At 48.2% G+C, this 18,623-nt stretch overlaps 1 protein-coding gene across 1 annotated transcript; it reads left to right on the top strand.

Annotated features, from left to right (window-relative positions):
* Window positions 1-1,335: 1,335 nt before the first annotated feature.
* FSTL3 (follistatin like 3) lies at window positions 1,336-17,296 on the top strand. Its single transcript, XM_028713925.2, has 5 exons — window positions 1,336-1,981; window positions 10,645-10,830; window positions 13,288-13,503; window positions 15,524-15,751; window positions 17,060-17,296. Exons 1-5 carry the CDS (start codon window positions 1,921-1,923, stop codon window positions 17,110-17,112), a joined length of 744 nt encoding a protein of 247 aa, XP_028569758.2. The 5' UTR covers window positions 1,336-1,920; the 3' UTR covers window positions 17,113-17,296.
* Window positions 17,297-18,623: the final 1,327 nt, after the last annotated feature.

The raw sequence follows: 18,623 nt of genomic DNA, 5'->3' as shown, positions 1-18,623 counted from the left end.
CACAGGAAGATAGCTGCTAAACATGGCACAGGGCGGGCAGGCGGGTCTCTGCGGAAAGATGGCCTGGAGGGTAGGACTCGAACCCATGGCTTCAAGTTGCAGGAAAGGCGCTGCCGACTAAACAGCAGGAAGAACTTGCTGACAGGAAGAGCTGTTCGGCAGTGGAATGGACTCCCATGAGGGTCCCTTCCAATTCTACAATTCTATGCTTCTATTGTCTGGATCTGAGTCTAGACGAATATGCTGGTGCCGCAGCCCCATTGCAGTGAACTCTGACCCATCCGATTTTGGTCCCCACTCTCTCCCCCCCCCCCCATTTAGTTGACTTCTAAGCATGCAAATGAATGCGGGTGGCGCTGTGGGTTAAACCACAGAGCCTAGGACTTGCCGATCAGAAGGTCGGCGGTTCGAATCCCCGCAATGACGGGGTGAGCTCCCGTTGCTCGGTCCCTGCTCCTGCCAACCTAGCAGTTCAAAAGCACGTCAAAGTGCAAGTAGATAAATAGGTACCGCTCCGGCGGGAAGGTAAACGGCGTTTCCGTGCACTGCTCTGGTTCGCCAGAAGCAGCTTAGTCCTGCTGGCCACATGACCCAGAAGCTGTACGCCGGCTCCCTCGGCCAGTAAAGCGAGATGAGCGCCGCAACCCCAGAGTCGGCCACGACTGGACCTAATGGTCAGGGGTCCCTTTACCTTTACCTTTAAGCATGCAAATAGACCGGGGGGAGACTGGATATTTGTGTCAAGGCCAAATCAGGGACCAAAATCACCCTATTCCTAAGGGGCAAAGTACATTTGCGGAAGGGGTCAGTTTGCAAATTATCCAATGCCACAGATTCCCTAAACCAGGGGTGCCCAAACCAGGAACATGCATGAGGGCCGACCAAACTTGTTGATTTTTTTTTTTAGGATTTTACCCCAAAGTTGCTGAGCTTTTTTTTAGGATTTTACCCCAAGACGTATACGACCACAGGGGCCAAAATAAATGGACCAGCGGGCCCGCGAAACGGACTTTGGACACGGCTGCCCTAAACGGAGCCTGCGCTTACACCGTTCCATTTAAAGCACAAAGCAGACTGCGGTGGTTCGCCCCACGTGCGGAGCTATAACTCCCAGCACCACGAAACTACAGTTTCCGGGAGTCTCTGGAAGGGGCTTGGTTGGTGGAAGGCGCTTTGGAACTATGCCTCCCACTCCGTCCAAGCTTCCGGATTGCAAAACCACGACGAGTCGCCACGCTGGAGAGGTTTCAAAAACAGTTGCGAGGCGGCGGTTTTTTGGTGCCCCAGACATTGGAAAGGGAGAGGAAAACAGAAAAAGAGAGAGAGAGGATTCTCTGCGGCGCGCGGAGGACGACGAGTTTGGAGACGCATTTCCAGGAAGGGAAATTTTGGGAATGAGGAGGATGCTAATCTTCCCAATCCAGAAGTTTAGGAGGGAGAGAGGGAAGAGGAGCGCCGCGCGTCGCCAGCTGCGCCGCCTCTCTCTCCCATCGCGCGCAACTGGAGCGCACAGGCGTGCGCCACGACCCGGGAGGGCGCGTTATTGATGCTTCTCTTAACGATCCGGATTTGGCCGCATTCAGGCTGGCCTGGGGCGCAATACACTCCCCAGACACGTTACTGGCTGCCCTCGACACCGCCTCCCGTGGAGCTATGATTCAGACTGTTACAGACACCCTCACACACTTCACACACAGAGAGAGAGAGAGACGCGGGGAGAGGAGACGGGGGTGCTCTTAAAAGGGGGAGAACCGCTCTCCCGGGAAGGCAGTGCCAAAGGGGACCCCGGATTATTCCCAAGCTAGGTGCCCGCCCTCTGCTGAGACTTCGCTCCTACTTCGGAGAGACAAGAATCTGAACTTTCCTGGACGCTTCCAAATTTTCTTTTCCCCTGTGGATTTCTCTCCCTCGCGCCTCGCCATGAAGTTCTGCCTTCTGCTGCTGAGCGCGCTCTGCGCTGCCGGCGGGGGCTCCCTCTCAGGTAAGCGCATTTTGGGGGGAATGGGGTGCCGTGCTTTAAGCAACGCCCCCCAACCTCCTTTCCCTTCCAGGTTTTAGGAGCCCAAGGAAACCCCGAGGTGGAGAGGTTTCCCAGGGCCCCCGGGTGACAAGGGAACGCGAGTGTTCCCCAAGACCCCAGACGCTTAGAACGTCGGATCGGATGGGAAAGGGGGCGTCTAAGCATGTGCAGAGTGCGGGACTCAAGGAGGATCGCTGGACTAGTTTAAAAACTTTCGGGAGTCAGTCCCAACCCAGTTCTGACTCCCTAGAATGGATGTGGGTGGGCCAAATTATTATTATTAGTAGTAGTAGTAGTAGTATTCTGCGCTATTACATTATTATTATTATTATTATTATTATTATTATTATTATTATTATTATTAATTTATACCCCGCCCATCTGGGAGGCTTCCAACAAAATATTAAAATACAGTAATGCATCAAACATTAAAAGCTTCCCTAAAATTACAATATCAAAAACACACAAAATTAATCAATAACCAGCCCAAGCTTTTAGGGGATTGCAGAAGGCGGCTGTGATGATTTTTAAGGTGATAAGTCAAGGGATATGTTTTTAGTTGGGTGTTTAGTTTAGTTTAGTTTAGTTCAGTTTAGTTTAGTTTAGTTTAGTTTAGTTTAGTTAGGGTGGGGGGAGTTAAACTTATTTTAGTTCTGGCATGGTTACTCTTAACAGGGTTTGAAAAGGAGAGGATAAAATATGCCCTCCATCCATTTAAAATTGTTTTAAAAGCAAGAGGGGGTTAGGAATTAAAGGGTGGTTTTTAATGATGCCCCCCCCCCCCCGAGTTCTTGATTGTAAAAAAAAAAATCAATAAATTATCAATAAGAAAAATAAACGACAGTGATTTAAGACTTTCGAAAAGCTGAAATAGACTAAAAACCGAATGAAACTTGCAGTGACTTTCTAAACATCTGGGGCGGCTCGTCTAAACAGAAAATGTGTTCAGCGGGTGGCAGAAAGAGTATGGCGAATGCGCCTGCCCGATCTCAAGTGGCAGGGAGTTCCGAAGGTTTTATCTAAAGCGATACAGGTAGGAAGTTTGGAAAAGGAGCAATAGAATCGGAAGAGACCGTCTTGGTTTGTACACATTTGTGCTGCAAATGCGTACCCCTCAGCTAGTTTGATGGCGTGTCATAATGCCTTAGTGACCATGCGCATGGGTTTCTGCGCATGAGCATTAAAGCGTCGATTTTTTATTATTACTGTACTGTATTATTTTTTTACATGCCAGACAGATCTGGTAGGAGGATGGATGACGGCTAACGGACTGAGGTTGAATCCTGACAAGACAGAAGTACTGTTTGTGGGGGACAGGGGGTGGGCGGGTGTGGAGGACTCCCTGGTCCTGAATGGGGTCACTGTGCCCCCAAAGAACCAGGTGCGCAGCCTGGGAGTCATTCTGGACACACAGCTGTCCATGGAGGCACAGGTCAATTCTGTGTCCAGGGCAGCTCCATCTGGTACGCAGGATGAGACCCTATCTGCCCGCGGAGTGTCTCGCCAGAGCGGTGCATGCTCTAGTTATCTCCCGCTTGGACTACTGCCACGCGCTCTTCGTGGGGCTCCCTTTGAAGGTGACCCAGAAACTGCAATTAATCCAGAATGTGGCAGCTAGACTGGGGACTGGGAGTGGCCGCAGGGACCACATAACACCGGTTCTGAGAGATCTGCATTGGCTCCCAGTACGTTTCCGAGCACAATTCAAAGTGTTGGTGCTGAGCTTTAAAGCCCTAAATGGCCCAGTATCCCCGAAGGAGCATCTCCACCCCCATCTTCCAGCCCGGACACTGAGGTCCAGCTCCGAGGGCCTTCTGGCGGTTCCCTCATTGCGAGAAGTGAGGTTACAGGGAACCAGACAGAGGGCCTTCTCAGTGGTGGCGCCCACCCTGTGGAACGCCCTCCCATCAGATGTGAAGGAAATGAGCAGCTATCCTATCTTTAAAAGACATCTGAAGGCAGCCCTGTTCAGGGAAGTTTTTAATATTTATTGCTGTATTGTTTTTAACACTTGATTGGGAGCCGCCCAGAGTGACTGGGGAAACTCAGCCAGATGGGCGGGGTATAAATAATAAATTATTATTATTATTATATTGTTATCTGAACCCTTGACAAAGACGGTCCAGGAAGCTAGCTCTGGCATGAATTTTCTCCGCCGAGATAATTGACGGCGTGGTGCAAAATCCATGGCACGATAATGCCAGGGTTGCGGGTTCGAATTCCATGTACGACACAGCTGTATATTCCAGCCTTGCATGGGGGGGACTAGATGACTCCAACTCTGTGATTCTGTGACCACACTTGGAACACTGCGTATGGTTTTGGTCGCCTCTCTCCAAAATGGATGTGTTGTAGAGCTGGAAAAGTAAATGTTTTTTGTTGTTTTTTTGCATTCAAGAGGTGCAGAAACTGAATGCAAAAGGGGATTTGGGGGGCTCCTTTGGGGGGGTCAGGAATGCTTGCGATTCCTGCATTGCGGAGGAAAAAATATTTTATTTTTTAAAAATGATGTGTATATTAAATTTCTACGCTGCCCTTCATCCGAGGACCGCAAGGCTGCTTACGATATAAAAACACAAAGATACGCAACGTACTAGCCAACAAAAGGAGAAGCCAACAACAGTACCCCGCTGCCGCTGTTTGAAAAGCCGTATTTTGATAGAATTGTAGAGTCGCAAGGGAACCCAAAGGTCATCCAGCCTGACCCTTTGCAATTAATCCAATGTGGGGATTGAAGCCAAAATCCTGAGATTAGGAGCCTCCTGTAATTTTGTTGTTGCAAACCGCCCTGATCAAATAAATTAATTAAAGGAAGGAGCCCAAAGTCCTGGGAAGATGTAGAATTTAGGGTTGCCGGCGATGGGTTCTGAGCTGTTGAATCTGTGCGCTGATTTCCCCGTTTGCAAATCATGGGATGTTTTAAGCGAAAACATGCCTCCCTTCGGTGTTTGGGGAGGGGGGAGCCTCGCATGGCGAGACTGGAATCCGAGCTCCCGAACCAGGTGGAGACGCTTCCTTTGAAGTGGGAAACTTAATCTTTCAACAGGGCTTTACCTGCGGTCGAGACTCTTCTGCGGGTGAAATTGCACAAGACGTCCCTCTTTGATGGGAAGCGGGGGCCAAGTCAGACAGGCAGGCAGACAGACCTGCAGGCCAAATACCTAATTTTATTTTATTCCCTCCACCCCCAGCAAAACGTCTAGAGCTTCAAGCTCGCTTTGGGGTTGAGAGTTCCCTGCGGCCAAGAGAAGGCTTCCTATCCTTACTATAATAATAATAATAATAATAATAATAATAATAATAATAATAATAATAATTTATTATTTATACCCCGCCCATCTGGCTGGGCTTCCCCAGCAACTCTGGGCGGCTTCCAATAAAACACTAAAATACAATAACCTATTAAACATTAAAAGCTTCCCTAAACAGGGCTGCTTTCATATGTCTTCTAAAAGTTTGGTAGTTCTTTTTCTCTTTGACATCTGGTGGGAGGGCGTTCCACAGGGCGGGCGCCACCACCGAGAAGGCCCTCTGTAATTCGGTTGAATTGCTAGCACATTCTCCTCCTGCCCCTTTCCTGAATTAAAGGGATTTAGAACCGGGGAAACAGAAGTCCCCAGTGAGGATGATGCGGGTCAAATCCTATCGCAGAATCGTAGAATCAAAAGGGTTGGACCCTTGAAATGCAGGAATTTTTTTCAGCCCTGTGTGGGACTCGAACCCGCAACCTTGAGATTAAGAGTGTCAGGCTCTGTCCACTGAGCTACCCATGTTGGAGGGGGAAGGAAGGGTTTTTTTTGGGGGGGGGTTAGGTGCAGGGAGGCGATTGCGGTTATACAGCCGCCCAAATACTGGGTGCTCTGCAAAGCCACTAGCTATCTTAACATGCCCAGAGGCCCTGTGCCCTTAAACACTTAAGAAACCCCTCTCCGTGGCGGACGGCAACCCAGTCAACTGGGCAGGGTAATAATAATAATAATAATAATAATAATAATAATAATAATAATAATAATATCTGCAAAAAAAGCTTCCACCACCACCTCCCGAGGGAGCCCATTTCACCATCAAACAGCTCTTGCTATCAGAAAGCAATGTTGACGTTGAGTCAGAAGCTCCCTCCTCGTATCTTCGAGCCACGAGTTCGAGTCCTACCCTCCAGAGAAGGAAACAAGCTTGCCGCCTTTCCCCACGGCACAGCCCTGCAGTTGCTTGAGATTTAAAGGAGTCATAAAACAACAGAATTGTAGAGTTGGAATGTGCCTCCAGGGGCCATCTAGCTAGCCCAACCCTGTCTGTAATTCCGGGACTGTCCCGGGAAAACCGGGAAACTTGGAGGAGCGCACGTCATTGCAGAGGGTTGGGCTGGATGACCTTTGGGTGTAAACACCCTAAATCTTTGATTCTGTGAATCTGCCGAGACCCTGGCAGGTTGGCAGACCCAGCCAGGCGTGTTCCGCCTTCTGCAGAACCATGACGACCGGCGGCTTCAAAATTAAACAGCTCTCCAATTAAAAAGGCTCTGGAAGGTGTCCTCGCTGCTGATTGTTCTAGGAATTCTAAGGTCTTATATATATATAAACTAAACGTTCATAAACGTACAAGGCAAACGTACAAGTATACAAGTATACAAACCATGTGTCTGTGATAGTCCAGGAGAGCAATCTTGAAGCCCAAATTGACCTCAAATATTTCTCTGCAAGGAGGAAGGAAATTATCAATATGCCTAAGAAATTCAGGAACTAAGTGTTATCTCCAAGGAATGGCCAGGCTACTCAGAAAAGGCAATTGATAAGGTATGATCAGTTATCCTGGCAGACAGGAGAGAAGCAACACACTCCCATTTCTGCTGGGGACCACCTCTTTCTGTGATGTGTGCGTGATGTTTTTGGGGGTGGTCTTGAGCTACAGGGGAGGCAATTTCAGAAGTCTATATAAGAGCTTGCACGCCAATGTTTGGGGTTCCTCTCCCCCCTCCCTGCGTGGGGTGAGCGGGGGACCCTGTTGCAACAGATTAAAAAAGATCAGGCTTACTAGCCGCTTTGCTTCTCAATATTCTCTGGTTGGCCTCTGTTATTTTCTCCTACCGATAGGGAACCTACTTAAGGACTCTAGACGGGCTCTTGGATACCCCATAAGGGAAAAAGAAGCAGTTTTTTTCTTATAACATTGGCCTCTGCTATGTTCTCCTACCGATAGGTAAAGGTAAAGGGACCCCTGACCATTAGGTCCAGTCGTGACCGACTCCGGGGTTGCGGCACTCATCTCGCTTTATTGGCCAAGGGAGCCGGTGTTTGTCCGCAGACAGCTTCCGGGTCATGTGGCCAGCATGACTAAGCCGCTTCTGGCAAACCAGAGCAGCGCACGGAAACGCCGTTTACCTTCCCGCTGGAGCGGTACCTATTTATCTACTTGCACTTTGATGTGCTTTCGAACTGCTAGGTTGGCAGGAGCAGGGACCAAGCAACGGGAGCTCACCCCGTCATTGTGGGGATTCGAACTGCCAACCTTCTGATCGGCAAGTCCTAGGCTCTGTGGTTTAACCCACAGCACCATCCGTGTCCTTCTCCTACCGACAGAGAACTGTTAACAGAGAAATCTGAGAACTCCCTTGGACAAAAAACAAGGACACCAGCCAGGAATACCAGAGCAAAACAGCAGCCAGTCGGCTTGGTCTTTATTGAAGACAGTCACGACAGGACTCCCACCTGCCACAAGGTGGAACAAGATGGAAGCCCCAAACAAAAGAGAACCCAAACTTTTATTAGCTGCTAATCCCCATGTTACAGCCCCCAAACTACATCACTCATACATCATGGTTACATCATGAAAGGGGAGGTCTGGTGGCCGTAATCTGAGCATCCTGGACCCTGCCCCATGGTTCCCCTTGCCCTCCACCAAACACCCATCAAGTGAAACAAAAAATATATTTACATTTCCCTGTTTCCCAGCCAAGTTCATCACACCCTTTTGTGTCTTCATCTGGGTTTGTTATTTCTGGAATGGCTACCTGTCTGGCACTCAGGTATCAGGAGGCCAGGGATCATCACTCAGGCAGAGGGGCTGCTGAGGAGCTGAGCTCACCTGTCTATATGAATTTCTGAAGTTTTCCCAGTGAGCCAGTACACAGATACATTGATCAGCGAATTCTGACATTTGGTATCGTGCAGCAGAGGCCCTTTGAATAGATAGGAAGAAACTGCGATGAAGTGTTTTGTGGGGACAAAGCACAAAAGTCACAAAAGCGATCGTGCTGGTTTTGGTAGTGGGCTGCATGTGCGTGACATCTGCTGGAGGGGCAACCCCCCCCCCCCCAAAACCCTATACATAAATTCCTGCAAGAGAACCTACATAAGGACTTTGTACAGGCTCTTGGATACCCCATAAGGGGAAAAGGAGCGGTTTTTTTTCTTATAAAACTGAGAAAGGGCACCTCTCCTGAACTGAGGAGCTCTGGGGGTGGAATGGGAAAGCTTCCCCCCCCCCCCCCGCCCTCTCCCTCATGAAACGTGGGAGCGTCTGGGGCACCCCAGACAGGAATGGCCCGGGGGGCTTTGCTCTCCAAAAAAATGAACGATTCGTTCACCAGATTAAGGAACAAACAGGCTTTTGAATCGGCTGCCAGCTGGCTGGCTGCTGTGCCGCAGGCTGTCTTGGATAGTACTTTTTTCGGGGTGGGGGGGGCGGTTAGGTTTGAGGATGCCATCAGCACTGGGAGGGGGGTGGCGGGCAAATCAGAAGACCCAGACAGACCTCACACGCTCAGGCCTGATCTTTCACTTCTAGAGCCAAACAAAGCACAGTTTGTCTGTCCGGGGGGGTTTTGGGGGGGGGGGTGAGGAAGAGATCAGGCTTGTTGTGGGTGGGGGGCAAGAATGAGGGGGTCAGCCCTCGCCAGCTTGTTTGGAAGGCCTGCGGCGAGCGAGGTCCCGGCAGGGTCATCCGACCCCCTGCAATGTCCGCCCGAGTCGGGACTCGAACCCGCAACCTTGAGATTCAGAGTCTAGTGTTCTGCGCTAAGTTTGACAACTCCCAGACTAGAACTGCAACTTCTTGTCGCCTATGCGAAATTTATTGTTTTATATTCAGGGGTCAGCAAACTTTTTCAGCAGGGGGCCGGTCCACTGTCCCTCGGACCTTGTGGAGGGCCGGACTATATTTTGGGGGGGGGATGAATGAATTCCTATGCCCCACAAATAACCTAGGGATGCATTTTAAATAAAAGGGCACATTCTACTCATGTAAAAACACGCTGATTCCTGGACTGTCCGTGGGCCGGTTTTAGAAGGCGATTGGGCCGGATCCGGCCCCTGGGCCTTAAGTTTGCCTACCCATGTTTTATATCATATCAGCTGATTTTTTTTGTTAACGTCGAAGTATATCTACGAATAGCCAGTGATTCTTCTTTCTTTTTATCATTTGTTCTGTGCAGAAATGCGCTTAAGATTTCGCTTCCCGGCTAGCTCTTCCAACCCTAAACGCCTAACCAAGTTTCTGGCCCTCACTGCCGTGAAATAAAAAGCTGGTTTTGAAAAGGACCGCCATGCAAAATAGGAACCCTAAGCACTTAGGGTATTTGGTGATAGACTGCTCCTGAGAATGGAAGCTCCACGGAAAACTAGCTACTGGGAATAATAGGCGAAGCCTGCTGATTGCTTGGAAAACCACAAAGCGCCCTTACGCGAAGTCTGCCAATAGTCAAGTCCGTGAAAGTAGAACTTCTGTAGCCTAGCGCAGTCTATCTCCGCTCTAGATCTCCTAAGCCCTTTAAAAATGTTTTTTTTTTCCTGGGGGCAGGGCGAGCTACTGGCTTGTGGTTTTTATTTTTATGAGGTATTTTGTGGTTTTATATCTTGATTTTATTCTGTGAACTGCCCTGATACCCCTGGTTATAGGGTGGTATATACCGTATTTTTTGCTCTATAAGACTCACTTTCTCCCTCCTAAAAAGTAAGGGGAAATGTGTGTGCGTCTTATGGAGTGAATGCAGGCTGCGCAGCTATCCCAGAAGCCAGAACAGCAAGAGGGATCGCTGCTTTCACTGCGCAGCGATCCCTCTTGCTGTTCTGGCTTCTGAGATTCAGAGTATTTTTTTTCTTCTTTTCCTCCTCCAAAAACTAGGTGCGTCTTGTGGTCTGGTGAGTCTTATAGAGCGAAAAATACGGTAAATCATCATCATCATCATCATCAGTGCTGTTTTTTCTTAAAAAATGTTTAGAGGTACTCTCATTTTGACTCAAGAAAACCACCATTTTATAGTTCAAACTGCGGGGAAATAAATACAGTAAATGGACAAAAGTACAAAGATTCACAAAATGTTTCGGGGCATGTGTACCCCTGGCCCCCCCCCAAAAAAAAGCACTGATAATAATAGATATAAACATAAAGAGTTGATGAGAACTAGATAGGCCTATAACAGCAGCCTCTTCCAATGTTCTTATGAAACCTCCAGACCCAGGAGCAGTCTATCTGAACTCCTAGGTTATTTTATGGGCGTTCGACCACTGTGAGGCTCGGGTGCTGGTCTAAGCCACGTAAGCTGGCCAGTCATGTGGCGGTGAGTTCCGCAAGCTAACCGATCTCTTAAGAGCTGATATTCCATTGTCACTGCTCCTTTTCCCCAACAGGCGGTATCTGCTGGCTGCAGCAAGGGCGCGAGGCGAAATGCACCATGATCGTCCGGACCGGCGTGAGCTGGGAGGAGTGTTGCGCCAACGGCAGCACGGACATGGCCTGGTCGAACGCCTCGCACCCGGACAACAAGATCAGCCTCCTCCGGATCCTGGGGCTCGTGACCTGTCACCCTTGCAAAGGTAGAGGACCTTTCTTTTAAAAAAAAATAAAAATTGCAAGGGGCCACCACTATGAAGGCGCCGTGGAAGCTGGGAGCCAGCAGTAGGTGGCGCCAGGGCAAAGGGGGAAAAGGCAGGCAGGTGGCCCTCTTTGGCCGAGGGCAGACTACAGCAGCAAATAAAACGTTTCAACTGTCTTTTTAGAATCATTTTCATTCGGTTTTACGAAACAGAAAAATTACAACAGTGCCAGCTGCATAACCGTCTATTGAGATTTTTTCTAAATCTCCCAGCTTCCCACCATCGCATCTTCGACTGCAGATTATTTCATAATCCACATATTATAACTCTCCGTATTATCCATAGCATTTGCTCTTAAAATCCTGCTAATGTCTTTATCTGCCTTGCAGCGGTCGTTTTTAAGTGTGTTTTAAGCGCATTATACTAATCTGACACTAGGTGGCGGTGGTGAGCTAATGGCAAATTCAATTTATATCTTTATTTTTTTTTTAAAAAAAAGCATCTTCACAGTCTTTTTTTATATATATGCATAGTTTCCACCCAAGTCTGGCTGGGCAGTACTGCGTTCGCCCCAATTTATCAGCCTCGATTGCGGCCACCACGAATGCAAGGAGACATATTGGTATAGCAACGTTGTCCATCAGTCCCCTAGCGCAGAGATCGCACCCATTTCAAGGAGGGCTGCTGTGTTTTAGGGCAAAATACATTGATAATCCAAGCACATACAGTATATAAAAGACTAAATTAAAGTAAAAAACTAGAGAACCACAACTAAATAAATCAGGCAACTTTAGATTTAGGCTTTAAGAATCTCAGGTCTTCCTTAACAATAGTTCAAAAACTATTCCCTGCCCCCTGGAATTTGCCCAAAAAAGCTCAACAGATTTTCCCTGTTTGAAATATGCAGGAATCTTTTGCCCGCCACGGGACTCGAACCCGCGACCGAGGGATTAAGAAGCTCCTGCCCTGAGCTGTCAGGAGGGGGAAAACCCCCACCCTCAATAACTTTTGTATCCGGATTTTCACTGTTTGAAATATGGCAACCCTAGATTTGGCTCTTTGCGCCCTCCTTGCGGGGCAGGACTCTGCCGGGAAAACGGGCGCTGCTTTTCCCCACCCCCAGACTTGCCTTGGGGGGGTGACATTTTCCCAGACAGCCAGAGAGAGCCCACCCACGTCTCCAAGGGGGGGACTGTGCGTCTTGCCCCTCTCCCATCTCCGCCAGACTTTTTTTGTTTTGCCCCGGGGTGACCCTCCAACATAATGCACCCGTCTGTCTCCGGAGACTCTCCCTCCTTCCCCACAGACTGGAGGGGCTCCCCCCATCCCGGCTGCCTCCCCCAGACAGATCCTTCCCTCTCTCCGACTTGTTGTTTTCATGTCACGGAAGCCGGCGGAGGAACAGGGGCGTCTATTGTGCGAGAAAAAGCTCTCCGTGGAAAGTCCCCTCTCCTGCAAAACCCAAATTTTCGGGCTTGCCGCGAGCACATCGTTGCAAACCCCGGTTTTGCAGACCCTCCAACTTGTCCCAGGGGTGTCATGAGGACTGCAATCTTGCGTCTTTTTTAAGAGAAGCGTAGAATTTTAGGGAATACTTGGGTCGGTGACCCAGTGCAATGCAGGAATCACAACTGAAAAATCCCGGGCTCTTGGCCTTCTGACCTCTGCTTAAATACCAGACACCCCCCCCCCCCAGTGTCCCTATTTTCCAGGAATAGTCCTTGATTTTGAGAAGCTGTCCCAGTTTCTGATTTGCCCCGGGAGAAACGTTGGAGGGGACAGAATAGGACGTCCCTATTTTCATGGGAGAAACGTTGGAGGGGATGGAATAGGACATCCCTATTTTCAGGGGAGAAACGTTGGAGGGGATGGAATAGCACGTCCCTATTTTCATGGGAGAAACGTTGGAGGGGATGGAATAGGACATCCCTATTTTCAAGGGAGAAACGTTGGAGGAGATGGAATAGCACGTCCCTATTTTCATGGGAGAAACGTTGGAGGGGATGGAATAGGATGTCCCTATTTTCATGGGAGAAACGTTGGAGGGGATGGAATAGGACGTCCCTATTTTCAGGGGAGAAACGTTGGAAGGGACGGAATAGGACGTCCCTATTTTCATGGGGAAAACGTTGGAGGGGATGGAGTTATCCGACCCCCGAGCCGTCTGAAGGCAATCCTGTATTGGGAAGGTATTTTTTAAAATGTTTAATGTTTTGTTACGTTTTTTATGTGTGTTGGAAGTTGCCCAGATTGGCTGGGGCAACCCAGTAAGATGTGTCGGGTATAAATAGTAAAATTATCATTATTTGAACGGGACGCCCTTATTGTCACCGGAGAAATGTCGGAGGCTACGATTTTGCTTCTCTCCATTTCCTTTTGCTTGCTGCGGCTTTTAATTTAAGTGCTCTGCCGTGCTTCGGATTAATAATAATAACCTCTCAATTTCTTCTTCCTCAGAGAGCTGCGAAGGTGTGGACTGCGGTCCGGGAAAAGTCTGCAAAATGAAATACGGGCGCCCGCACTGCAGCTGCGCCCCAGATTGCTCCAATCTCTCCCGGAAACTTCAGGTGTGCGGATCCGATGGCTTCACCTACCGAGACGAATGCGAGCTTCTGACGGCAAAATGCAGAGGACAGCCGGACCTGGAAGTCATGTATCAAGGCCGGTGCAAAAGTAAGCTAGTCTCCCCGCTCCAAACTCCCATCTTCCAAAGTTTGACTAACAAAAAGCACAAGCGCTCTAGTCACTATGGTTTGTTAAACTGAACCGCAAGTGGTCCGGCAGGTTATCAAACAAACCGTGGCTTGCGCCAATACCTTGGTTCTCATAGAATCATAGAGTTGGAAGAGACCCCAAGGGCCATCGAGTCCAACCCCCTGCCAAGCAGGAAACACCATCAGAGCACTCCTGACCTATGGTTGTCAAGCCTCTGCTTAAAGACCTCCAAAGAAGGAGACTCCACCACACTCCTTGGCAGCAAATTCCACTGTCAAACAGCTCTTACTGTCAGGAAGTTCTTCCTCATGTTTAGGTGGAATCTTCTTTCTTGTAGTTTGGATCCATTGCTCCGTGTCCGCTTCTCTGGAGCAGCAGAAAACAACCTTTCTCCCTCCTCTATGTGACATCCTTTTATATATTTGAACATGGCTATCATATCACCCCTTAACCTCCTCTTCTCCAGGCTAAACATGCCCAGCTCCCTTAGCCGTTCCTCATAAGGCATCCTTTCCAGGCCTTTGACCATTTTGGTTGCCCTCCTCTGGACACGTTCCAGTTTGTCAGTGTCCTTCTTGAACTGTGGTGCCCAGAACTGGACACAGTACTCCAGGTGAGGTCTGACCAGAGCAGAATACAGTGGCACTATTACTTCCCTTGATCTAGATGCTATACTCCTATTGATGCAGCCCAGAATTGCATTGGCTTTTTTAGCTGCCGCATCACACTGTTGGCTCATGTCAAGTTTGTGGTCAACCAAGACTCCTAGATCCTTTTCACATGTACTGCTCTCAAGCCAGGTGTCCCCCACCTTGTATTTGTGCCTCTCATTTTTTTTGCCCAAGTGCAATACTTTACATTTCTCCCTGTTAAAGTTCATCTTGTTTGTTTTGGCCCAGTTCTCTAATCCGTTCTGGAGGTCCGTTCCAAAACCAAAGCGTTCCAAAACCAAGGCATGCTGCTTTCCCATAGAAAGGAATGCAGAACGGAATGCATAGAAAGGAATGCATAGAAAGGAATTCTCAAACGTAATCCGTTCCAGGAGTCCGTTCGACTTCTGAAAACATTCGAAAACCGAGACATAGATTTCGGTTGGCTGCGGGAGCTTCCAGTGCCCAATCGGAAGCCGCGTCGGATGTTCGGCTTCCGAAAAACGTCCTCAAACCGGAACACTCACTTCCGGGTTTGCGGCGTTCGTTTAAAAGCCTGGGATGGATTAATCCGTTCTGCATTCCTTTCTATGGGAAAGCAGCGTGCCTTGGTTTTGGAACGCTTTGGTTTCGGAACGGACCTCCGGAACGGATTAAGTTTGAGAACCAAGGTACTGCTGTATTGAGTAGAATTTCATGACAGAAAGCGGCGACAGCTGATCCAGCTGATCTTGATCCTTGGACTCCTGCAATGTGCTCTCTGTGGGGCTACCTTTGAAGGTGACCTGGAAACTACAACTAATCCAGAATGCGGCTGCCAGACTGGGGACTGGGAGCGGCCGCCGAGACCACATAACACCGGTCTTGAAAGACCTCCATTGGCTCCCAGTACATTTCCGAGCACAATTCAAAGTGTTGGTACTGACCTTGAAAGCCCAAAACGGCCTTGGTCCAGTATACCTGAAGGAGCGTTTCCATCCCATCGTTCTTCCCGGACGCTGAGGTCCAGCACCAAGGGCCTTCTGGCGGTTCCCTCCCTGCGAGAAGCCAAGTTACAGGGAACCAGGCAGAGGGCCTTCTCGGTGGTGGCACCCTCCCACCAGATGTTAAAGAGAACAACAACTACCAGACTTTTAGAAGACATCTAAAGGCAGCCCTCTTCAGGGAAGCTTTTAATGTTTGATGCATTATTGTACTTTAATATTTTGTTGGAAACCGCCCAGAGTGGCTGGGGAAGCCCAGCCAGATGGGCGGGGTATAAATAATAAATCATCATCATTATTATTATGATTTCTCTGATGCCTGTGTGTGTGTGTCCCCTTGTGCAGAATCGTGCTCCACTGTGGTGTGTCCCGGGACCCACACGTGTGTCGTGGACCAGACCGCCAGCGCCCACTGCGTCATGTGCCGGGCCGCCCCTTGCCCGGACCCCACCGACATCGACCACGCGATCTGCGGGAACAACAACGTCACGTACCCCTCCACCTGCCACCTCCGAAGAGCCACTTGCTTCCTGGGAAGATCGATTGGCGTCCGACATTACGGAAGCTGCACAGGTAGGTTTCTCCTTGGGGTCGGGACCTGAAACTCTGTTTGGCGGGGCTCTAGCCCCAGTGTGCCTAGGGTCTCAAACCTCAGCGAGTTAGGCGTTTCCCCTGCAGGATAATAATAATAATAATAATAATAATAATAATAATAATAATAATACTTATTATTATTATTATTATTATTATTATTATTATTATTATTGCCGGAAATGACTGGCAGAATCCGAGACCAGGGAGAAGAGTCGGTGGAGGAAGACTGGAAAAAGTTTAAAGATTATCTACAGAAACATTGTAAAATTAATGAATGCTAGAAGAATGTTGGAATGAAGTGATATGGCTTTAGTAGAAATGTTATAAGGAATTAAGTATAACTAGATTTATAGAGTATTGAAGGAAAAATAAGGTTGAAATGTGTTAAGATAATTACAGGATAGAAAGCAGGGGAAGATGGAAGGGAATTGCTGAGATAATTATTAGATGTGGAATACGAAAAGGGAGGTGTGAGGAGGTCGTGGAAATATGTGAAAGAAAGAAAGATAAGATATTGGGAAAAATTTCTTTTTTCTTCTTCTTTTTTTCCTTTTTTCTCTTCTTTTTTGCTTTGATGTGTTTTTAAACTGTTTTTGTTTTGTCTTGTTAGTTTAATGTTTTAGTGTTTCTTTGTATTGTATTATATTTTTTTTTCTGTGCTTTTTCTTTTTTGTTTAAATTGTTGTAAAAGTAATAATAATAATTATTATTATTTATTTATACCCCACCGATCTGGCTGGGTTTCCCCAGCCACTCTGGGCGGCTTCCAACAAAACACTAAAATACAATAACCTATTAAACATTAAAAGCTTCCCTAAACGGGGCTGCCTTCAGATGTCTTCTCAAAGTCTGGTAGTTGTTGTTCTCTTTGACATCTGGTAGGAGGGCGTTCCACAGGACGGGCGCCACCACCGAGAAGGCCCTCTGCCTGGTTCCCTGTAACTTGGCTTCTCATAGCAAGGGAACCGCCAGAAGGCCCTCGGGAGATTGGACCCCAGTGTCCGGGCTGAACGATGGGGATGGAGATGCTCCTTCAGGGATACTGGGCCATTTAGGGCTTTCAAGGTCAGCACCAACACTTTGAATTGTGCTCGGAAACATCCTGGGAGCCAATGTAGGTTTTTCAGGACCGGTGTTATGTGGTCTCGGCGGCCGCTCCCAGTCCCCAGTCTAGGTTGTAAGTTCTTTGTGGGCAGAGAGTGACTTCTGCATTCGTCGCCCACCCTGACGGTGCCGTTCTGTGCAAATCCTGAATCTTGCCCTCTCCTCTTTTGATTTCTCCCTTAGCCCCGAACCGATACCCGCTGGACACGGATGAAGCCGAGGAAAACTACATCTGAACCTGCCTTTGTGATCTATCCGACTCCTGACGACACGCTGGGGCATTATCTGTTAACGATGTACAGACCGTATATATCTGATATTTATTAAGACCAAAAGATGACGACAGCCTTATTTATATATATATATAGACAGATAGATAGATATCGCGGCTGATGTAACCTAAGCATATCTGCCCCAGTTTTTCCTTTGGACACCCCCACTCTGCAGAATTCTCCTCCAATAGTGCGGAGGGAGATCTACTCCGCATTGTGAGAGCGAGGGGGAAGCCGGGACTGCAGTTCTTGAGGTCTAGCAGCTTAGCTCAGATCAGTATGGGGTTCTCTGCTCTCTGCTTGCCTCTCGGCGACACCCTATCCCTGCCCTACGATCCTTTCTCTGCGCTGAGCGGGAAATTCAGGCCCCGCCCCAACTCCCGAAGCTGCGCCGTTTGTTAACATCCCGTTGCTGACTCTTCCCCACAGACATTCCGTGACATCACAGGGATCAAGCCAATAGGCACACTTTGGGGCGGGAACTCACCCGGACAAATTACCAGTTTTTAGCCTTTAAAAAATATATATACGTATATATCTCTCTCTAATTTAAATTCACCACTATGGTCACACTGAGTGCCTCATAAGCTGGGTGTTGTTGTTTTTAAAAAAGATGTTGTTTCTTGTTCTCTTTCTACATTTTTTTTTAAAAAAGCCTATTTTCTATAAAAACAAAAAAAATACCTTTGTGTCCCGATCTCTTTATATGCTGCTTTTACCTGTCGGATTATTATTATTATGATTATTAATGATTGGTTGAAATTAAATTTATCCACGGTCCTTCATCCAAAGATCACCGGGTGCTTTGCAACACAATCTCAGTTATAACCAGCCTTTCCTCTAAGTTAAAATAGCAGGAGGCGAACGGCAGATTAAAACCCACAGCAACTTTCTAAATGTATTTATAAGATGGGCAAGCATGTCTAAACAAAAACGTGGCGTTTTTTGGCAGGTGCCAGAAATACGACTCTGAGGACGCCTGCCTGATATCCAGTGGCAGGCAGTTCCAAAGTTTAGGCTGGCAGGAAAACAGGCTGGCTCACTGTTTTAGGAATGTATCCAGCTAAATTCTGCTCGGGAGACATTGACATCGATGGAGCTGTGTTAGTCCTAGCTATTAGCTTCAGTGGGATTACTCTGAGGAGAAGCTAGTGTTGGCTAGAGCACTTAGGCCCCATGTGATTCACTCACCTGTAATTTGGGGTGTGTGTGAAGAAGGAAGGAAGGAAGGAAGGAAGGAAGGAAGGAAGGAAGGAAGGAAGGAAAGAGAGAGAGAGGAAGGAAGGAAGGAAGGAGAGAGAGAGAGAGAGAGAGAGAGAGAGAGAGAGAGAGAGAGGAAGGAAGGAAGGAAGGAGAGAGAGAGAGAGAGGAAGGAAGGAAGGAAGGAAGGAAGGAAGGAAGGAAGGAAGGAAGGAAAGAAAGAAAGAAAGAAAGAAAGAAAGAAAGAAAGAGAGAGGAAGGAAGGACGGAAGGAA

The sequence above is a fragment of the Podarcis muralis genome, chromosome 18 (genome assembly GCF_964188315.1).
Source record: "Podarcis muralis chromosome 18, rPodMur119.hap1.1, whole genome shotgun sequence".
Classification (NCBI taxonomy): Eukaryota; Metazoa; Chordata; class Lepidosauria; order Squamata; family Lacertidae; genus Podarcis; species Podarcis muralis.
Note: the sequence above shows the minus strand (reverse complement) of the source record. Positions and strands in the feature narration are given on the sequence as shown.